Source organism: Leptodactylus fuscus, chromosome 6 (assembly GCF_031893055.1).
Source record: "Leptodactylus fuscus isolate aLepFus1 chromosome 6, aLepFus1.hap2, whole genome shotgun sequence".
Lineage (NCBI taxonomy): Eukaryota > Metazoa > Chordata > Amphibia > Anura > Leptodactylidae > Leptodactylus > Leptodactylus fuscus.
The window spans coordinates 42,407,200-42,431,532 of record NC_134270.1 but is presented as its reverse complement, the minus strand read 5'-3'; the positions used below and the strand labels follow the sequence as shown (position 1 = coordinate 42,431,532).

General features: G+C 43.5%; 1 protein-coding gene across 1 annotated transcript in view; it reads right to left on the bottom strand.

The window, feature by feature from the left end:
* NPHP4 (nephrocystin 4) overlaps positions 1-24,333 on the bottom strand; it is a 213,498-nt gene that overhangs the window by 58,792 nt on the left and 130,373 nt on the right. Inside the window, exons 14-15 of the mRNA XM_075279781.1 lie at positions 6,806-6,951; positions 3,283-3,474 (exon numbers count right to left, since the gene is read on the bottom strand). Of these exons, the coding sequence (XP_075135882.1) occupies positions 3,283-3,474; positions 6,806-6,951 (338 nt within the window). The remainder of the gene's footprint in view (positions 1-3,282; positions 3,475-6,805; positions 6,952-24,333) is intronic.

Below are 24,333 nucleotides of genomic sequence, written 5' to 3'. Positions count from 1 at the left end.
AACATTCCTGGCAGGGACACGAGAAGAACACCCCCCTCCTCCTCCTCCTCTACCGCCTCCTCCTCCGCCACCGCCTCCTCCTCCGCCACTGCCTCCTCCTCCGCTGTTAGATTGACCCCAGCTACGAGTTGGAAACGTTGCAGCACTGGCGTTGGTAGACGTCAGCAGGCTGTGCTGAAGCTGATCAGCTTGGGGGACAGACAGCACACTGCCTCCGAGGTGAGGGATGCCCTCCTCGATGAGACGGCAATATGGTTTGAGCCGCTGCACCTGGGCCCAGGCATGGTCGTTTGTGATAACGGCCGGAACCTGGTAGCAGCTCTGGAGCTTGCCGGACTCCAACATGTTCCATGCCTGGCCCACGTCTTCAACCTAGTGGTGCAACGTTTCCTAAAGAGCTACCCCAATGTTCCAGAGCTACTGGTGAAAGTGCGGCGCATGTGCGCCCACTTTCGCAAGTCGACAGTAGCCACTGCTAGCTTAAAATCTCTCCAGCAACGCCTGCATGTGCCACAACACCGGCTTTTGTGCGACGTCCCCACACGCTGGAACTCAACGTTTCAAATGTTGAATAGAGTGGTTGAGCAGCAGAGACCTTTGATGGAATACCAGCTACAAAACCCTAGGGTGCCACAAAGTCAGCTGCCTCAGTTTCACATCCATGAGTGGCCATGGATGAGAGACCTTTGTGACATCCTACGGGTCTTTGAGGAGTCCACAAGGAGGGTGAGCTCTGAGGATGCGATGGTGAGCCTTACAATCCCGCTCTTGTGTGTTCTGAGAGAATCCCTGATTGACATCAGGGATAACTCAGATCACACAGAGGAGTCAGGGATAGCATCCGATCCGTCACAGCTGGAGAGTAGGTCCACACATCTGTCCGCTTCACTGCGTTTAATGGAGGAGGAGGAGGAGGAGGAGGAAGAAGAGTTGTCCGATGATGTGATGGTGATACAGGAGGCTTCCGGGCAACTTCGAATCGTCCCATTGTTGCAGCGCGGATGGGTAGACATGGAGGATGAGGAGGAAATGGAGATTGAACTTTCCGGTGGGGCCAGAGGAGTCATGCCAACTAACACTGTGGCAGACATGGCTGAGTTCATGTTGGGGTGCTTTACAACCGACAAGCGTATTGTCAAAATCATGGAGGACAACCAGTACTGGATCTTTGCTATCCTTGACCCCCGGTATAAAAACAACATCTCGTCTTTTATTCCGGTAGAGGGGAGGGCCAATCGCATCAATGCTTGCCACAGGCAATTGGTGCAGAATATGATGGAGATGTTTCCAGCATGTGACGTTGGCGGCAGGGAGGGCAGTTCCTCCAGTAGGCAACCAAGTTCTCACCGGTCCACACAAACGAGGGGCACACTGTCTAAGGTCTGGGACACCTTGATGGCACCCCCTCGCCAAAGTGCCGCCACGGAGGGTCCTAGTGTCACCAGGCGTGAGAAGTATAGGCGCATGTTGCGGGAATACCTTTCCGACCACAGCCCTGTCCTCTCCGACCCCTCTGCGCCCTACACGTATTGGGTGTCAAAGTTGGACCTGTGGCTTGAACTTGCCCTATATGCCTTGGAGGTGCTGTCCTGTCCTGCCGCCAGCGTCCTATCTGAGAGGGTGTTCAGTGCAGCCGGTGGCATCATCACTGACAAGCGCACCCGTCTGTCAGCTGAGAGTGCCGACCGGCTCACTTTGATAAAAATGAACCACCACTGGATAGAGCCTTCATTTTTGTGCCCACCTGTGTAAAGCACCCCAACATGAAACTCCATGTCTGTACTCAACCTCTCCAATTCCTCCGCATCCTCATACTCATCCACCATAAGCGTTGCACAATTCTGCTAATACTAGGCTCCCTCCACCCTGATTTCCCCCAACTCTGCTGGTTAGAGGCTCCCTCCACCCTGATTTCCACCAACTCTGCTGGTTAGAGGCTCCCTCCACCCTGCTTTCCCACAACTCTGCTGGTTAGAGGCTCCCTCCACCCTGATTTCCACCAACTCTGCTGGTTAGAGGCTCCCTCCACCATGAATTGGTCCAAACTGGGGTTTTTAGAGGCTCCCTCCACCATGAATTGGTCCAAACTGGGGTTTTTAGAGGCTCCCTCCACCATGAATTTGCCCAAACTGGGCTAGTTAGAGGCTCCCTCCACCATGAATTGGTCCAAACTGGGGTTTTTAGAGGCTCCCTCCACCATGAATTGGTCCAAACTGGGGTTTTTAGAGGCTCCCTCCACCATGAATTTGCCCAAACTGGGCTGTTTAGAGGCTCCCTCCACCATGAATTTGCCCAAACTGGGCTGTTTAGAGGCTCCCTCCACCATGAATTGGTCCAAACTGGGGTTTTTAGAGGCTCCCTCCACCATGAATTGGTCCAAACTGGGGTTTTTAGAGTCTCCCTCCACCATGAATTTGCCCAAACTGGGCTAGTTAGAGGCTCCCTCCACCATGAATTGGTCCAAACTGGGGTTTTTAGAGGCTCCCTCCACCATGAATTGGTCCAAACTGGGGTTTTTAGAGGCTCCCTCCACCATGAATTTGCCCAAACTCTGCTGGTTAGAGGCTCAATCCACCCTGATTTTCAAAACAAATGTTGGTGCCAACCTCAACTTACTACAAGGGCCAAATTCACTGCTGATGACAAGCTCTCCTCACTGCAAGTGCCAAATACACGTTTCAAGGTGTTTTCCTACTGTCAGAGAGGTGGTATTGAGTGTGTAAAGTGTGTAGTTGTTAGGCTGTGATGTTGGGGTAATAGAGGGTCTTTGGTGTGTTAGATGCCCCCAGACATGCTTCCCCTGCTGTCCCAGTGTCATTCCAGAGGTGTTGGCATCATTTCCTGGGGTGTCATAGTGGACTTGGTGACCCTCCAGACACGGATTTGGGTTTCCCCCTTAACGAGTATCTGTTCCCCATAGACTATAATGGGGTTCGAAACGCGTTCGAACACACGAACATTGAGCGGCTGTTCGAATCGAATTTCGAACCTCGAACATTTTAGTGTTCGCTCATCTCTACTAACAATATGATCCGATGGGACCACACAGATTCAACAGAATAGCACCTATGTGCAGGAGTGACAGTGTGATACTTCACATCTCGTTCTCTATTGTCTACATAACCCTGACACTGAGGAACGTCACTCAATTAACTTTTCTGGACTATGATTGATTCGTTATCTGGATCGCCACATTCTCATCAGCTCCATATTCATGATCAGCTTGTCACATTCAACAAAAGCGCACGCATCAGATCAACACACAAGGATGTCGCCTCTCACCTGCTGAAGGCAAGAAACTGCAGGACAATTTCATTACACTGCAGATAATCTGCTTCTTCCCTCTGGGGATTAAAGTTCACTGGACTTGATGGATCAACCACTTCCGCGACCTCATTATTGCAGTCTAAAATTTCAGGAAATCCCGCTGCGTGGAGACGTGCCAAGGCAGCTCGAGACAGGATGGATGTGGTGCTAGAGGAAAGAAAGGGGGCGGCATTTATAGAAAAGAAATTTTACCAGATTTACATAATGTTATTAGTGGTCACTCTGCAAACCTTATTATACCTCGTTACACAAACATATCCTGGTGGCAAAAATATTAAGAAAACCAAGACTTGCCTTATTACCTTAATTCTACCCTTTAAGCTTGTGTAGGAAATGTGCCTGGGGGTTCAAAGTCCTGGTGACAACCTCAGTAAGTGCAACCACAACGTCAGCAGTCTGACAGGTGACATCCGTAATACGGCTGCCCATACATATTAACGTCGGCGCAACCCCTCAACTATGACAAGAATATTCAACTACCTATTGTGCAGGATAGCAGTTGCATTTCTATGGTCTCACAGATCTTGTGTTGGATCTGAAATATAGGTCATGACCTGCTGATCAATGGACGAACAATGTCTTGTTTTCTCCATGTGAATGGATGGCCATGATGTGCATGTTTGCTACTACTCTATTCATTTCCTATAGGACTGGATTCCTTAAAGAGTACCTCCTATTATAAAGAAACATTCCAAAAAACAAAAGTACAAGTAAACATAAGAACCTTAGTAATATATATTTTATTAAAGAAAAATGCTAATTTCTCCTCTAATCAGCCTATAGACAAGGGAGGGGGAGAAGAAGGTGCTGCTGGCTAGTAAATGATTTAGGGTGGGGTCACCAATTGAAGATCTGGAGATCGTCGCTCTGCTTGGTAAGTACTGAAGAGGCTGAAGAGTTCACCCTAGTCATCAATTATGCAGCCTGGAAATTTATGAAAAATAGTTTTATAATTGGAGAATTTGGATCTAGAAAAAAGACAGACAGTCAGCTCACAACTTTTCACAGAAGTCTATGGAGAGGTACACTGCAAACTGGCCATACACTTCAGATTGCCAAACAGCAAACTGCTCTTACCTGTTTCCCCCTGAACCCAAACTAAGACGTGACACTGCCAGTCCTAGCGGTAGTTTACCCAAAGAAAATGATTGGGTATGTTGAAATCCAACTTCCTTGTCCTTCTCGAAATCATCAGGGAAGATTTGTAAGGTCCCCAGAATGGCCAGGTTGAGCCCCAATTGAAATAAATGTGCATTGTACATTGAGCCAAGTATGCATGTTTAAGGGGAAACTGAGGAAGAGATGTCATGTATACTGTATAGCCAGGTTCATTTGTCACCTTCTTCCTACTAAACCCATTACCCAGTGCGTAATTTAGTATTAGATAGGAAAACTCCAGTTTTAACACAGTATCCCTATAATACTTTGATGTAGCAGGGATGAGTTTGCTATTTCTTCTTACCTAGGGCTGCAGAGACACTTGCATTATGGTAAAGACTCTGTTAGTCCATTGAAATGTTGCCCCCACCCTATAACCTAACCTCAGCAATACTCGGCACAATTACTATAAAGCACATATATCCTGATCCGGCATGGCAGAAATCCAACACAAGCTTTATAGGGTGTAAATGTCTGAGCAAGAGAAACACATTATTTATGACATCATTCTGCTCCCCTTCCCTTAATGTTATGTACGCCGTGATGAATGGCTGGAGTACAGTAAGGAAACCCTGTGTACTTAGAAAATAAAAAATGGTATGATACTGAGTCAAAGTGGACAGAGAGAGATAGTGTAGGCAGTATAGACATAGAATTATTATTAATGTTACATTAGAAGAATGTACATTGTGCCAATGGAGGAGCAGACGTACATGTGGAGACGCTAATAACGCAACTTTGTCATCCATTATATCTATTATTATCTAGTGTTCATCCCCAGGCAATAGTTAAACCCAACTAATCAGATTAAAAGGCAAAAATAGTCCAAATCTTATAGTATCCTGACAAATTTCTGCATAATGTAATGTGTAACATTGTGGAGATGTGCTAATATAAAACACACACACAACACTAATTCAGACTGAACAGACTGCGTGAGTCACTAGTCTTGGCATTTTGTACTGCAGGAACACATGGCGACTGCTATTTCTGCTTTAGGTACAGTCCTTTATATATTCCCTCCCCCAAGTACAGACTCAAATCCAATTTATCACAAATTCCTTGCATACAGCAGCAAGCTAAAACTCCAAAGACTTCTCGGCAGCACTTTCATGGAGTAGCTGGTCTCATACACTTCGTGACTTAAGTGACCCCCTCACCTAGTGTATGGTGTTTAGAAAATGTCTACCTAATATCTAATTAAAATCCCTTTTCGTGCTACCCAAAATGTTTGTCATAACCCCAGCACTAAGGCCGGTGAAAGAGGAGCAGAAGAGAGTCACGTGATTCAAAATCCATGATAGAACCGCAGAGTTGTTTTGGTTGTACATCGATAGCAGTAAATTGGAAGCAATGCATAGCTAGTCAGTGTCCATTCATTTCTACTGGAGAGTGATGTCACATGATCTAGTCAATATAACTTAGGGCGGGTTCACACCTGCGTCCGGTCTCTGCTTTAAGGTTTCCGTCTTCAGCCCGAGAAACTGGACAGGAGACGGAAACCGGCAGTCAGTTTTCAAACCCATTCATTTGAATGGGTTTGCAAAGTGTCCGCCCGTGAGCGTCTTTTGCCTCTCCGCGGCAAAACCGGACATGCAGGACTTTATGTCCAGTTAAAAAAAAAAACAGTTTAGCCGCAGAGACCAGAAGATGCTCATGGGTGCTCACAGGCTGCCAGGTTTCCATCTCCTGTCGGCAGAAGATGGAAACCCACAAAGCGGAGACTGGGCGCAGGTGTGAACCCGCCCTTATAATAATATAATGCAGATTTTGCTGCATTTTCTTTAAACCAAAGCCAAGAGTGGCTACAGAAAGAATAGGGAATACATAGGTAGTTCTTATACGGCTACTTTCTGCTAAATCCACTCCTGGCTTTGGCTCAAAAAAACACAACAAAATAAGCTGCATTTCCGCAATGTGGGGCTTCAGCCTTAAAGGGGTCTGTCTGGAATTCTTTGTTAGAAATGAGCACGTAGCAATGAATACTATAGGACAACAAAATAAGGCTAAGTCCACATATGCGTTGAGCTCTCCAGTTGTTGCGGAACTACAAGTACCAGCATGCTTGCTTGCTCTATCCATAGAACTGAATGGAGCATGCTGGGAGTTGTACTTCCACAACATCTGGAGTGCCAAAGGTTGCCGATCCCTGGTCTGTGTTTATAATTTACAAGGGAAGGAAATTTTTGGAATTGCAACTGTTTAAAAAAACCCTGAAATCTGGAACAGATTCAACACTCAGCACTGGATTAGAGCACTGGATCTGTAATTTTGGGATATTGTATTACCCGGAGAAGAACTATTCTAAGTCTATTCTTACCTTCCAGTCTGAGTTCCCATTGCAATGATAGGGGCATGCACAGGAGAGAATACAAGCTCTTGGAGAGGTTCGGCATTGGATGGCTCTTGGTTACCTTTACTCAGATCCGCTTCCAGATGTGTTATTCCACTGGCATAAGGGATTTCCTGTAGATGTGGAAAACAGTGGTAAGAAATGGAATCTCTAATAAGCGATGACATGAACAGTCTTTGAACTCCTACTGCACTTTCCGTCTCAAATCACTCTTCACTTTTCGCCTTGGCTTTAATTCGCTCAGAAGTATAGGCCTAGTCAATGGATTGGCTCCAGCCGCAACTTCTGCGACTAGATTGTGCAAGACGCTTATTTTTTTTTCAGTGTCCTGTTTGTTCTCTGCCTCCTGTTGAAAACAACGGGAAGCAGGTTCTGGGTGGAAATTACACAGTGGGAACATTCACACGATGTAACGCAGCGCTGATTCAGGCACGGTAACTCGCATAAGAATCAGCGCTGAAAAACAGAATCCCATTAACTTCAATGGGTTCCGTTTAACGCGCATAACACATTGAAATCAATGGGAGGCTTTTTAACCCATTGATATCAATGTGTTACGTATGTTAAATGGAACTCATTGAAGTCAATGGGATTCTGTTTTGCAGTGCTGATTCTTACGCAAGTTATCGTGCACGAATCAGCTCCGCGTTACCCCATGTGAATGCCCCCCTAGGGCTGGTTTTGTTTTTTTAATGTAGATTGTGAGTCTCACATAGAGCTCACAATGTACATTTTCCCCTATCAGTTTGTCTTTGGAATATGGGATAGAAATCCATGCGAACACGGGGAGAACATACAACTCCTTGCAGATGGTTTTTTTTACCCTTGGTGGGATTTGAACACCAGGACTCCAGTGCTGCAAGGCTGCAGTGCTAACCACTGAGCCACCGTGTGGCCCCCTCCCTAGGGCTGTTTTCTTCTGTCATCTGGTCACCCTGCTGATTCCACCCCTCCTCTTTGCCATTTTATCACACATGGAAGTAACAATCACTGAATCATGACATTATAATAATGGATTTTGAGGGTCATTTTGAAGTCTGCTACCCAAAAGTGGCAGAGGAAGATGTTGTAACACCGAATTCAGTTTAGTACAACAAGCAGGGCAATGACATGATACTACAACACACATGCAATCCATGATACTGTATTACACAGGCACAGCAATACAAAGTCAGGAAAGGACGGTAAATGTCAGCGTCTCATCTATGTAAGTGTTCCGGGCTTATTCTTACAAGAACCATGTCAGGTAATTGGAAAAAAATGGTTTTATGCATCAGGTAACAATAGAAATGAAGATGATGAAACAGAGGTTCCCGATGCCAGATAAAACATTATGCAAATGGCATTTGAATATGCATCTGTGCTAGTGATGCGGTGTGTGACTTCTGACACGTTCAACTACCTGGATGCATATCATTTGCATGTATAATATCAGAGGAAACCCAAGATAAAGAATTCAAGACCTTCTACTGCTTCCTTATAAAATTATATGATAGTGACCACCTTAAAGGGGTATTTCAAGCCCAAACGTTTATCACCTACGTTGGATAAGCAAAAGAGTTGGGAGTGAAACTGATGCAACCCCACAAATTGCTACAATAGGGGAAGCCACTTCACTTTTGCATTACAGTAATGCAATTTAAGCAAGGAGGAAATCAAATAAAACGGTAGAGGAGCGTGCGTGGTTTAGAAGTCATGGAAATGGCCATCTTTGCTATATCATAAGGGAGTATGAAGTAGTCTGAGATCTACCTCCTGTACCTAGGGCTTATATGACAGCAATGGTCCTTCTCATATTGTTATACTGCAGCTCTGCCTATACAGCTTTGCTGCTCCGTATAAGCACAAACCCAGCACCAGCACATGTAAAGGGCACGGGTATAAGGTGCTGCCTGTCACCATCTCTTACTCATAGAGGAGACTAACATGAATGAATGGAATAGTAAAAGACGTCACAAAAACAACTCAGGATCGCTTCAGCTCCACCGAAGTAAATTTGGGTGAAATGCAACACCATGCACAAGATGCTACCAGCGCTATTTTAGAGAGAAAACAGTCTTATTGCTCATCCCTTTAAATCCAAGTACCTATGTCAATGCCTTGGCTGTCTGCAATCTTCATGACAGGGAAGCCAGGATTAATAAGTAAATGTCTTCCTTGTATAGCAGCGAGTCACTCACATGACTATTTCATAGGAATCGTCTGTCACATAAACCCATCAAGTAAATCTGACCTTATTCATAAGACACCGCACAGTACTTGACACCTGAAATCAACTGGAAAATGGGCCCTATTGGGACTCCCGAGGCTCCGTATACATATATATATATATATATATATATATATATATATATATATATATATATATATATATATATTGCTTTTCCTAAAGTACACTCAGAAACTCATATGATCTAAATTCTATTCTATAACAAATGTCCCCAACTTATCTGTAGTGGGATATTCTGTGAAAAAGGAAGGTCATTTTCCCTAAAATATAAAAATTGCCTAGAATATACATTATTCAGTTCTTATCTTGTGGGACGTATTAAAGAGGATTGCCAGAAGTTACATACTGATGATCTGTTCTTGGTATAGGTTATCAATATGTGATCGGTGGGAGGTGAGACACCCCAGACCCCCATAGATCAGCTGTTTGTCTCGGATTACTGGGCACTAGAGATATTGGCGCAAGTCGAAATGTGACCTGTGAACAAAGCCTGGCAGGAGTCTAGAGACGGAAGCAGCAGAGAACTGGTCAGGTGAGTATTACTCTTTTTGTTATTTTTTACATTACAGCAGTTTGTATAAGGTTATACTAAACCATATACATTCTAGTGGCACTTCTAAGATTGGGAAACCACTAAGGCTAGGTTCACATCTTTGTTTGGGTTTCAGTTCGGGGAGGGGGTCTACTTGGGGACCCCCTAAATGAAACTTAATCCGCTTTACCTTAGGAAACCGTGGACCTCAAACTATAATGGGGTCCACCCATTAAATGCGGAGAGAAAAGTAGTGTTTTTCTCTTTGCATTTTTCATGCGTAGAGGAGGACGGAATCCCTGAATGGAGCGCCAACGCTAATGTGAACCCAACCTAAGACATGCTCTGAACCTAGACAAAGGTCTCACTAATAGTACTGCCGGTCGCATGACTGCAGGCCATACTTAGCTTATGACCAAGGTTATACCCCTCTATGTGCATAAATGGAGGAACATACAGACTTTGGCAGATGCCTTTTGATCACTGATGTTTAGTTACCGTCAATGTCAAAGAAAGAGCAAAGCAGACATTCTCATGCCACATGTGAAAACAAGTCTCAGTCAGTTATTCATGTTGGAAAACCAATCTTGGAAAGCGCATGGCATTAAAAATGAGTTTGTTGTAAATAGCCAATTGCTTTCTAGGGAGCGTTCCTATTAGAATTACCTAACTAATTAACGAAATGTCGCACCATTATAGGCACGTCATGGGAGGCTAACCACATACAATTATAGTCAGCTAATCTGGTTTTATTTGTGCTGCATAATCCCTCTAAAATGTATACAAACAGCAAAGTGTCAGGGACTTTACTCCTTTCTGGCACTCTCGCATATTCCTCAAAGTCCCCCAGACATAAGCGCAGAAGTGGATATGTTATGGCTTAGAGGATTTGTTCTATCACCCAGAACATCATACGGCTCCACTATACAGGAGTATCCTGCTGGCTTCTATACATTTGCACTTATAATATCAGGTCAATTCAAGGTTTTTTTTGCTGGTTATACAGTGTTGTGGAGAAAGGAAGGAGTAAAAGGAGAAGAGGGTGAGAGGGACCACTTGGTGGCCAAAAGTATCATAGCCCTAGGTCAAAGAATCTTTGGAATCTGTTGCCTTTTGAATAGGCTAAGTTTATAGAATACAGGCCACTATAGAGACAATGTATACTAATAATATGTCCCAATACTCAATGCACTATTTTCCAATAGTCTACCATTTTACTTTTTTTCTTTCTTATTATTTCTCTAATACAAGGGGTGTAGGTATAGGGGGTGCAGAGGTAGCAATTGCTACAGGGCCCTGGAGCCTGAAGGGGCCCAAAGATCTCAAAATAGGAAGGCACTGGTATTATAGATAGCATACAGTAAGTAGGGGCTTGTTAAGGCTTAGTTCACACGTAAATACGCAGTGCACGGCATCCCGTCGCGACTTTCCGCTCCGGATTAGGCCCAAACGAATGGGCCCAGTCCGGAGTGAGCTGTCACGAGACAGATGCCGCAGCTGAATCAGCCTGTAATAAAGGCAGCTCGTTTCTTTTTACCGCTAGTGGTAACAAACCCTGGCCTTGTTATGTAATGCACTGAGGAAGGAACGATGGTTCCGCAACGCGTCTGCGTTTTTTAGGGGGTTTACATTTCTTTTCTTTATTTTGTAATTGACATCAAATTTTTTGTCATTTTATGATGTTTTCTGATTAAAAGTTATATTTTATCATCGGAGAGTTGCCGGAGAAATTTGTTTTTGCCTTGTTATGTAACCTTTGATCTACAAGTACACCCTGGTCCATCTCCACCAAGGACTCTGCCAGCTTTACTGCCCAAAAGGAATGTGTTGCATGTGGATTATTAGCATTCAAATGCATCATTTTATTTATCTACATTGTGCATCCACTTGGTAGATGAGGTTCAAGAACTCAATTGGCCTGTAAGCTACATACATACTCCATAGATTGGACTGGACTATATAGCTTTGTGTCTTCTGCAAAAAAAGAGACCATGCTATTAATCCCATCTTCTATATCATTAATAAATAAGATAAAGAACAGCACTGAGCCCTGGGGTACATCACTATATACCAGAGGACTCAGCACTGAGCCCTGGGGTACATCACTATATACCAGAGGACTCAGCACTGAGCCCTGGGGTACATCACTATATAACAGAGGAGCCAGCACTGAGCCCTGAGGTACACCACTATATAACAGAGGACCCAGCACTGAACCCTGGGGTACACCACTATATAACATAGGACCCAGCACTGAACCCTGGGGTATAGCACTATGTAACAGAGGACCCAGCACTGAACCCTGAGGTATACCACTTATAATAGAGGAGCCAGCACTGAGCCCTGAGGTACACCACTATATAACAGAGGACCCAGCACTGAACCCTGAGGTACACCACTATATAACAGAGGACCCAGCACTGAACCCTGAGGTATACCACTTATAATAGAGGACCAGTCTGAGCTGCCGTCATTGACCACAACTATCTGGACATGATCCTTCAACCAGTTTTCAATCCAAGTACAAACTATATTTTCTAGGCCAACAGACCTAACTTCTCCCAAAAGGCCATTGGCCACTGGTGATGAATGGGGTTTCGGACAGGGTGCTGGCTCGATCACATGTCCACTCCCCTGTAAGGTCATGAACCACTGATTTAGGGAATTGCTTGTTGCCTCCAATTCAGATCTAAACAATGTCCACTCCAAATTTTTTTGATTTTGACTGTTTTGTTTCTTTTATACCATCACAGACTTCCCAGGTGACTTCCAATATCAGTACAAACTACACTAGGCCTCCAGATCTAATATATAACCCTAGGATATATTGTTAGCCACAACTACTTTGGATATTAGCCTGGTTTGCTTTTGCAAACAGCTGCAAGTAATGTTAATGAGTGTGTTAACCATATTTATTAGGTATTTTATCAAAAAGATTTCTCATCCTTTCAAGGATGTTCTGAGTGACTAATGGTTGCATTTACTTAACTTAAATATATGTTACAACTTGCAACTGTGCTTTTAATCCCTTTTACATCTTAAAAAATAACAGCAATACATAAATCTGGATGCGCCGAGTAACACTTACAAAGCAGAATTAATCTTGGGCTTAAAGTTTACTTTTTCTAAGCAGACATATTTTCAAGAAAATTATTTCCATCTGCTTGTAAGTAGAAGAATCTGCTTTTTAGGGGATGAACCAAAACTGAGGACCTGTGGGCTTTGGTTCTAGCACAATAAACTGGTTTTCGGGGCATATTAACCTGCCCGATCAGCCGTGGAGAGTCTCTGTTCATGTCCCTGGTCTTTGTTTACCTTGTGCCTGTGCAGGAGCGTGTTAGCCAACCAATGGCTGAGAGCTGATGCTCTTTCTGACCAAGTTCACACTCACGATATATGAGTAGAAGTGCATTATGACATAGCGGGAATCGGCACATTCAATGGGACCTCATAGATACCTGCATAGTCGTACTAAAATGCAGAATCTCATACTGCCTATGGAATAGATGTAGCTGTGGGTGCAAGTGGGACACACGTCTTGTGTGCTGGTGTCAGGGGAATAGGCACCACAAAGCCACTTTTATGTATTTAGATACAGAATAAGGGTAGTGAAGTGATCCTTTGCCCTGGGTCCAGGAGTGCCTGTGGGGATATGCTTGTATCCAAACTTAATAGCCTTCATTTCTGTTCAGGCTGTCAAGCAGAGGTGCGACTCGAAGCTCCTGGGCCTCAATGAAAAATATGTAATGGGCTCCCATTTACCATATATTATCTATAATATTGGTGTCTTTTTATGTTGTAGAGAAGTCTTTGGGCCCCCCTGAGGCTCCAGGGCCTGGTAGCGACTGCTACCTCTGTATCCCCTGGCTACATCCCTGCTGTCAAGCAGCTTGACAAGATTTCTGAAGCAATGAAGGTGACTGCAGTTTCCCAGGATGATCATGGGGCAGCACAATCTCTCCTGTCAACTGCCCCATAATCATCTAATACTATGGCCACAGTCAGTACTTAAATATCTTGTCGGAACAGAGAGGAGCCGAATTAAGCCCTACCCTGACTCCTTTTCATCTCCACTCCATCCAGCAGCAGGGTTCCCATCTTAGTGGGCAGGATGGTGGCTCAGTGGTTAGCACTGGAGTCCTGGGTTTGAATCCTGCCAAGAACAACATCTGCAAGGCGTTTGTATGTTCTCCCTGTGTTTGTGTGGGTTTTGTCGGGGTACTTCACACACTCCTCCCACACTCCAAAGACATAAAGGGAATGTAGATTGGGAGCCCTATATAGGACAGTGACTGACAATGTCTGAAAAGTAAGGGAACAAATACACAGTCCAGTCACATTAATGTCAAAATCCAGAATAACCACTTTTGCAGAGCGGACCGCTGCAAGACTTGCAGGAAGAGAGGAGATGTTGTGATGATATTCACTGGGATGTTGAGCCATGCCGACTCCAGTGCCGTGGCCAGCTGTGCTAGGTTACGTGGTTGAGCAACCATGGCGCGAACAACCCAATGGAGGTGGTCCCACAGATTCTCGATTGGGTTCAAGTCTGGGGAATTTGCTGGCCAAGGGAGTACGGTAAACTCATCCTGGTGCTCCTTGAACCACGCACGTACACTGCCAGCTTTATGACACGTCGCATTGTCCTGCTGGTAGATGCCATCATCCTGAGGAAAAACAATTCGCATGTAGGGGGGAACATGGTCCGCAAGGATAGATGCATACTTGTGTTGATCCATCGTGCCTTCCACAGTGATGAGTGCACCCAGATGGCTGATGACACGTGCCTTCTGTGATTGGTTATTTATCATTGACGTCAAAAGTAGGCGGTGGTCACATTAATAGGACTGGACTGTGTAATTATACTTTAGGACAGGTTTTAGAACAGCACTGGTGGCCATTTTGTTTTCTACAACCATACCTTTACAAGCAAAACAACCGCCCACATCTTACTAAGATTATACAGGCTTCTATCGGGCAAGTGCCTTGATATATGTTTTATTTTTTGGAGAGCTCTTTTAAGGTTGCTCCTTAAATGTTACATTTTCGATGTAATACCAATGTAGCTCGGCAGGGGCATTCCTTTCTGAACATTTGGGTTTTATTTGTAGCATTTGCCCTGCACATGGCATAAGGATATAGTGAAGTTAGCGTCTGTCAGGCCCTATATACACACACACACCTCTGAATAGTGCATTTTCCTTACCGGCAATGAGTTCTTAGACAATTCCATTAAGTTAAGTGAATGACATACCACTTCTATTCAGCCATGTGAGTTATGTATAATTAAACCAAATGCTCTCGAGCGTCGCCTCATATGATCGTTGAAAATGGTTTCCACCCAGCAAGGAGAAATGTGGTTAAATGGAAGGCTATGTTACTCCATGGAGAATTAAGAGGTTTTATTGACAATTGACATACGGTAAATCATCCTGAACCCAGTCATTGATTTTCAGGATTTTTTTTTCTTTTAAAGTGCCCCTGTCAAGTGACAGATACACCTTAAACAGGGGCATTAGCGATAGGGTTGCTAGCCAAAACCAAACATTTAGCTGGTAAGTGAATGTAGCATATAGCCCGTCCTACTGTAGCTATACTGTGGATACTTACTTGGTTCACCCTCTATCGGAAACAAGTGTTTCCATCTGAGAGGTGCAAGTAAATGATTGGAACATTTTGTAAATTTTTTAGGTTTAGATGAAAAAGGGGTCCTTATTTTATAATGAAAATCAATGCCTAGATGCTACACAATGAAGAGCCTATCTACAAGAGTAGACCTGGCCCATCCATGCATATATTATCATGGGAGGCTAGCATGTAATATTATAGAAAGGTCTATAGCAGGGGTCAGCAACCTTCACTGTGAAACTACAACTCCCAACATGCTCCATTCAATCACATGGGAGTTCCAAGAACAGCAGAGCAAGTATGCATGCTGGGAGTTGTAGTCTTACAACAGCTGGTGTGCCGAAGGTTGCCTACCCCTGGTCTATAGAGACTACTGTGGGGGTAGCTGATAATGAAAAGAACTCATTTTACTAGGGGTCAATGAGTGAACAGAGATAATTTCCCCTGGGTTCACAGCTGATCACTGGTAATACAACCCCTTGAAGGGATACTCTGAAAATTTTAAGCCATTCCCTATCTACTGGATGAGGATAACAGGCTAAACATGAGAAACAGGTTCCTGTTACCCTGTCTGAATGGAGCCGCAGATTAAGCATACGAGCTGCCACTCCATTCATCCTCTATAGCACTGCTGAGTGCTATATGACCAAATACAATTCTAGGCCAATTTTAACAGCCATATAGAAGTGAATGCCCAAACCAATCCTAAAGGTCCCAAAGGTCCCCTACCTTTATAACAGTATCTTCTATCCAATAACAATTTAAACTCAGCCATATACCCCTTTTAAGAAAAACTGTCGCCAGAGGAAACAAAATTACAATTACGTGACCCTCCATGAAACTTTAAGTAGAAAGCAAATTGTAACTATTCAATGACCCCTAAAGTGCAGCAGGTTCCATCAATCTTCATCCAATGCTTCTCCTATAGAAACAATGATTCATGGGGAACCACTTGGACTAGTAGAACCCAATTGTACCATGTTACAAGCTTTATAAAAGACCCTCAGAACCAGCAGCGCACTGAAGTTCCTTGTTACCCCCCTCTCCAGAGGAAACTATTCTGAGCGTTCATCCTCCAACTCCCTTAGGGCATTGTTTCCCATCAGAATTGCTATAATATACAATGCATACATGCATTAAATGAATGGTGTCAGATGTAAGACATCTTGCTTTAGACAAATTAAATTTATATGACTTATACCAACAGAGAAGCTACCTGCAGAAAACGACCCTATTTAAAGTTGACTTTAGAGGCAATCCCTTGTCACTAGAGTGTTTTTCTTATGGGTTGGATGCAATATGTAGCCCTATAGCTGAGAGAGGAACGTGTCCCGAACTACTGTCTTTTACAGTCTCCTTACTGGGGTATTTGCAGACTTGTTTAGTGGCCCTTGGTGTAATGATGCCTAATCATAGAGGGGTCTGTGCCTTTAAGGCACATAGCATATTTTTGTTATGAAGTCATTCTTATTTCATCACTTTTTCACACTTTTGTTGTTTCCTTTCACTTGAAGTCTTTGATGGCTGTAAATAAATGTCAAGACCTGGAAAAACCGTCTAATAATAAACAATTACAAAATCACAAATACAGTATAATGCGAAATAAAACAAGTCCAAAGTGCTAATTTATTTACTGTAACATTGAAGGTACGTTATTTGCATAAAGACATTTCCCTCTTATCAAAAGTTATCGTAAAGTTTAGTCGGAACTTTAACACTGAGTCATATGGTATTTGTGTCTTGTTCACACCTTGGACAATAAAAATTTAATGAGGACTGTAAGTCAGATATTAAAAAGCTCAAGTTTTCCATTCTCATTATTTATTGGGGAATATTCCCAGAACAGTTGTCACTACCCGTCCTCTACATAGCAGAAAGAATATCTGAGTCTGGGTGAAAGAATCAACCACGCAAGGAGATTAAGGATATATTCACATGAGATGGGCATATTGTATATTTCCTAATGTGAATTGCAGGTGCAATACAATAGCAGCAAAGTAGATGAGATTTAAATAAATGCCATTCACACACAGCAAAAGTATATACAGTGTAAACTGACCTGTGGTGTATATACAGTGTAAACTGACCTGCGGTGTGGATATTTCATCTGCAGTCGACCTATGCCAATTTATGATGCAGATTTGCATTGCGGATTATACCCTTTAGATTGTAGGGAGTTAAAATCTGCTAAAAAATTGCACCAGAAACACATCCACTAAAACTAAAACTCTATTAAGCTCAACACTTGGCAATGAGAGCAAATGATCCCCTTTGTTATATATACACGCTGGCACACACAGCCTCTTGGGGTAGAATTTAGTTATGATTACCAAACTAGGGGTTTCACCTTAGCATCTGTGAGCTTCCAGTTCGTAAGTATCCTTTTATGGGGGGGGGGGGGGGGGGGGGAATTCCAGCGGGGGACACAATAAATGACCTCCCAGCAATCCATTTAGTTCAATTAGATTTAAAACTAGGTTTTATCCAATGGGAATGGTGCCCTTAGGGCATTGTTTCCCATCAGAATTGTCATAATTTATAATGCATACATATATTAAATGAATGGTGACGGGTGTAAGACATCTTGCTTTAGACAAATGAAACTTTTATGACGCATACCAACAGAAAACATTTTGGCAAAACATCTGAAATCTATTATAGATTGATTGATTAAGATTTATGACATGGAATTATGTTTAACCCTACATGATTCCACAAATTAATTTAGATTTTTTTTCCCACACTTTCCCATGAACGTTTGTGGGAATCCTTACTAAAAACAAACACACAGTTCAGTGAATGAATGGATGAAAACATTTTTTTTAAAGATTCTCAGATCAGAAGTGAAAAATGGACCTAACCACAATAACTGGATAGAGCTGCAGGATCAGTCAAATATTAATCTAATGTGTATGGTCACCTATAGGCTTGTTCCAGGTGACTGAAATGCCCCATTGTGGCATTTGTATGACAGCTGTAGCTTCAGAATCCCCATGGTTCTATTGTTTTCAACAATAAGACCCTTAGTACTCAATGAAGATCTAGGACAGGGGTCGGCCACGCGTGCCAAGAGTGGCACGCGAGGCATATTTTGCTGGCACGGCAGCCAGCCTGCAACCTTCATGCACTAAATTTAGAGAGAGAGCGTCCTTTCAGTGCTCTGCTAGAGCTGCGGAGTAGGACACGCCCCCTTCTCTCCCTGCCCACCAATCAGAGGTGAGCCTCTCACTGCACAGGATAAGGGCTCCCTGGACCTGCTCTTACACGTGAGGAGCTCCTGCCGTCTGCAGCCCTGAGGAGGAGGAGAGGAAGCAAAGTGAAAGTAAAAACACCAGGTACGTGTGTTACTAACTATTCTCATTAATGTCAGGCATTTGGTTTTATTAATTTAGTTTTAGTAACTCCATGTGCCTCACATTAATAGCAGTTAACCCCATCATGTCCCTCACATTAACCCCTGTGTTACTCACATAAGGGTTACTGAGGTGTGAGACATATGGAGGTACTAATAAAGGACCTATATAATGAAGATATTCACTTATTATCACCATATGTCTCACATATCAGTGTCCCTTATATAAAGTACACAGGCGGTTAATGTGAGGGACATGATGGGGTTAACTGCTATTAATATGAGGCACATTGAGTTGTAACCTGCAATGCACATGACCAGACTCTTTATCTACAACTGTGGGTAAAAGTACAGACCTATATATTTCAATTGACTCATATATACAGCCATTTTTTTTGTGGCTGTGTATCTGGGCCAAATTGAAGAGCTGAACATTATAGAGCAGGTCCTATATCTGTCCTATACATCCCCTATATGTGTCCTATACATCCCCTATATCTGTCCTATACATCCCCTATATCTGTCCTATACATCCCCTATATGTGTCCTATACATCCCCTATATGTGTCCTATACATCCCCTATATCTGTCTGCATTTGCGGTCCTGACAATTCATTTTTAATGTATAGGCCAGTGAAAACCACATCCGTGCCATTTGTATGCAGGAGGCCTAAGGCTGAGGCCCCACACTGCAGAAATGCAGCATTTTTGTTGCAGATTTTGATGCGGTTTATTTCAACCAAAGCTAAAAATGGCTACAGAAGGAATGGGGAAATATATAGGAAGCTTCTTATATGTCTCCCTTCTGCTCAATCCACTCCTGGCTTAGGCTCAGAAAAACACAGCAAAATATGTAACAAAAAAAGCTGTGTTCCAACAACGTGGGGGCCTTAGACTAAAACTCCACGTTGCAGAAACAGCTTTTTTTCATTGCAGATTTTGCTGTTTTTTTGATCCGAAGCCAGGAGTAGATTGAGCAGGAGGGAGACGTATAAGAAGCTTCCTATATATTTCCCATTCATTTTCTATCCATTCTTGGCTTTGACGGAAAGAAAAACGCAGCTAAATCTGCAATAAAAAAGCTGCATTTTTGTAATGTGGGGCCTCAGCCTTAGTGTGATTCTATTGGATGGTGACACTGTAACTAGATGCAATTATAGCCAAATCCAGTTCCTGGGCACCAGTGCGGCGACTTTGTTGTAAGTGTGACACCCATTTATTCCTGGCTGGGGTTTTGCTGTTACTGCACCGCCAGGAACTAAAAGTGAAAAATTAATATGCGTTTCACTTAGGGAGCGTTCACACTACCGTCGGTGTCCAACAGCTAGTGTCCACTGCTAATGTCTGTTCAAAATCTTGTGTGGACATTAGCAGTGGACACTAGCTGTGTCTGTGATATTTTGCATTGATTTAAATGGACATCGGGTGCGTTCGTTTACTGTTCGTGGGTGTCCTTAAGTGTCCGTTCCCAAAGATGTCCGACTTTTCAAGCGGACAGAAAAACTTACATGTCGGGTTTTGCTGTCCGTTTGAAAAGTCGGACATCTTTGAGAACGGACAGTTAAGGACAGACACGGACAGTAAAAGAACGCACCCGGTGTCCATTTAAATCAATGCAAAATATCACAGACACAGCTAGTGTCCGATACTAATGCCGCACAAGATTTTGAATGGACATTAGCAGCGGACACTAGCTGTTGGACACCGACGGTAGTGTGAACGCTCTCTTACAGAAAACTGAAGTTACTAACGGCCAAGGACTGGATGCAGCATACAGGTACATTGTGTGTCAGCTCTTTAAAGGTATGACCTTACTCTGCTCCCAGTCACATACATTACCACTAATTGTGGGTTACGCATGTACTTACATTGCTTCTAATGGAAAAGCACATGTGTATCCAGGCAAATAGTGGTAAGTGCATGTGGCTGGGAGCGCAGTATGACAGCACCCCTATGTTGCGGTTTGTGCTATATGACTTTAGTATAGGTGTCGTCAGCTTTACAATTATTGCCCGGCACTCCGAGGACCTCATCTTTGATTTTTTAATTTAAATCAGCACGCCGAACAGAAAAGGTTGCCTACCCCTGATCTAGGAGAACAATAGGGGGTATCCAGGTCTTCGAGACGTAATACAAAATGTAGTAAAACAGACCTAAGCTAGAGTGATGCATCTGGAGTAAAGAGCGTAGAGATATTTACAATGCTACGGTGTTTAACATAGCGCTATATACTCTGATACACTGTAACAAACCCCCAGTGGTGTGAGCAAACACTTGTCAGCTAAACCTGCCAATTTCAGTGGGAACTACCATCTATCCCTGATGGCAGATGCTAGGCAAGAGAAAGACAAGGCTGTAGGATTTAAGCACTCCCCATCCTATTAGTCTCAGGAAGATAAGCTAGCACCAGAGATGCTTGGCAGTGGCTAACCCCCTCTTTCTATTTGGAATACTGCACACGCATGCTCAGTCAAGCTTAGCATAACATATGGGGTGTGGGTAGAACAGCTGTCAGCAAAATTAGGCCAAGCCCAACCTAATTCATGATGACCACAAAAATGTTCCCATTCACCGACATCAAGTAGGGATCTTAAGGAACTGAAACAAAACTATATTAGAAAGTTGCAGAACTTTTCATAATGATTACAATAGACAACCCCTTGAATAATATATACCGTGTATCGTCTCTTCCATCAGTGTAACTTGTAAAGTGTTAATGTAAGTGCAGGGCTGTGTAGGTAAGTCGTGATAAAAGCTCGGTGTGTGTCTGATATTAGTACATCCATGTATTCTTACAGTGCTGAAGGTCAGTGAGCTGGAAGCTATAGCGGCGGCGCGTATGCGGTGAATTTACAATGTACCATTAGTTGTTTTGGTATGTAAATAAATTATTCAGCCGACGCAGAAGTGTAAATTGTACCAGAAAACCCTTTCAAGCTGCTTAATATCATGTTCTGAATGCTAATCCCTATAACTCACCCCCACGTGTTCACCTCAGACCCGGGTCAGGAGGAAAACAAGAGAAGTACAAGGTAAATAATGCGCAGTTTTGTTACTTCTGACCTGCTGATAAGAACAGCCACTTTATGGTTATTAGGTTTTTGTCTGGATTTCAGACAGAAAATGATTATGTATTAGGCGATGCACTACCCTGCAAAATGTACAAGGAAAATTTACAACTGAAGGATTGAAGAACAGAAAAGTTGGGGCTACCAAGTGTCTTGTGCCAGGATATGACATTTGGTCACATGTGATTCAAGGTACAATCTCTTAAAAGGTCTCTTAAAGAGAACCTATCAGGTCCTCAGGCACCTACGGTTTTATATACCACTAGAAAGCCGACAGTGCACTGAATTCAGGGCACTATCGTCTTTCCCGTTATGTGCCCCTGGTGAAGAGCTATCGTTGCTGTTACCGTAGCTCTTCAGTGTCAGAAGGGCATTCCTGACAGTCTGTGAGGAACACCCCTACTGACAGTAGAGTCCACAGCGCTGTACTGTCAGAGGAGGCGTTGCTTACCGCCAAGCGATAACGCTGAGCGGTGAGTAATACCCCCCCAGTACTAGTCTATGGGTGAGTACTGTCAGGAGGCAGAGGAGACGTTCCTCACTGCTCAGCGTCATGGCTGGGCAGTAAGTAACGCCCACTCTGACAGTACAGCGCTATGGACTCTACTGCCAGGAGGGGCGTTCCTCATAGACTGTCAGAAACAAAAAAACTTTTGAAAAGATTTGAAATATCACAGTGCAACTTTTGGATTACCATGAGTGTTACGTAACAGATCATATATGATACACAACATATCCTATTTTCCTATTATTAGAAATACTGCCTTGAATCCCCTGCAAAGTGTTAGAACCTAACAGAACCCTAACACACCAGAGTCTTATTGCTCCCGTAGACCAAGCCATCTAAGTCTGGGGCCACACGTTGTGAAAATGCCACGATTTGGCCAAGGCGGAAACGTCATTGCAAAAACCACAGCATTTTATAGCGGATGGGATTCACACATTGCAGACAAACTGCAGCATGTCAATTATACCTACAGAAATGATTGTGTTATCCGTACAGGTATAATAGAGACATCAAGTCTGCAGAGTTAAAATTGTGGACTGTCTGAAAAGTGCTGCAGAAAAAAATGTGTTGTGTTTTCGCCACAATCTTTTCTGCAGTGCATTTCGGCTGCAGCTCAATACATGTGGCCTTAACCTAAAGCAGACTTTGTGGCAAGTCAATTGAATTGAAAATATAGGTTCCTTTGTTGAGCCCCAGCCAAGTTCTGCGTGTCCAACAGAGTGCCCTGTATAAAATGCTCCATATATTTATGTGCCCATGCCATCAAAATTATTCTCAAATTGTTACTTATGTTTGGTCACAATTTCTCTTATACAATTTATTAATTTTGTTTTTCTCCTCTGTAGCAGACCCCCCAATCTGAAAACTAAGAATTTCCCTTCAGGAACCTTAACTGCCTAGACATCCGCATGCTCTCTAGCAAATCCTCACTCCAGGACACAGAGGCCACCGCCGCTTTCTAGAACACCATCATTACTTCAGTCTTTGACTCAGTGGCCCCTCTCATACACATCAGACCTCGGCCGATCAGTAGGAAAACCTAGCACACAGTCCAAAGTAAAAAAAGCTGAGACGTGCTTCATGGGTTGCAGACCGCCTGTAGAACAAAAGCCTCTTCAAGGAAGACGAAAAGAAGAATCTCTCAACTTCAAGAATGCACACACCTCTGCAAAAGAAAGTCTATTTCACCAAACTCATATCTTTCCTATCCCATAATCTCAAAATTGTTCAATACCTAACTCCCTCCTCCGGAGCCTCCTCCAACATCACTTATCTCAGATGACAACTATGTCTCTTACTTTAAAAACAAAACCCCATTAACCTACAACCCCCGCAACTACTCTACCCAACTCCTCAATGCTTTTCCATCCTTAACCTGCTTCTCCACCATTAACAATGAAAAGCTCTCCTCCCTAATTTTAAAATCCCACCTCATCATCTGCTCGACCCCATTCAATAGCACCTCATCTCCAACTATCACTTGACCCGTCCTCTCTAGCCAACTATAGGCTGATCTTACTGCATCAAAACCCCATGAAAAACACATTCACTTTGAATTATCCTATTTCTCGTCCAAGTTACTATTTGACAGACTACAGTCAGGCTTCAGACGCCATCACTCCACAGAAACTGCCCAAAAACAAACTGACTTATGACCTTCAAAATGCCGAAACCAAGAGTCACTACTCTGTCCTCCTCCTCCTTGACCTTTCCTCCTCCATTGACACAGTTGACCACTCCCTCTTGTTAGAAATGCTCTCATCCCTTGGCCCTGTCCTGGATCTCCTCATACCTCACTATCCGCACATTCAGCATCTCCCACTCGCACACCACCTCCTCACTGCCCCCTCTTTCTTTAGGTTACCCCAACGGCCTGGGACTCCTACTGTTCTCCATCCACACCATTGGCCTTGTCCAACTCAAAGAATCCAACTCTACGGAACGACACTAAAATACGTCTCTCTGGACCTGATATCACTACTCTTGTTGTCCAGATATCCAGAATGTCTAGCAGCCATAGCCTCCTTCTTCTCTTACTGCTTCCTCAAACATGGAGAAAACACACCACAAGCTCCAGGTCCAGTTTACATGCAGTTGACATTTAGCATAGCATTAAACATGAAACCCAAGACCATCCCATTGCACAAGCTGTGGAAAGACTCTTACTGATGGGATAT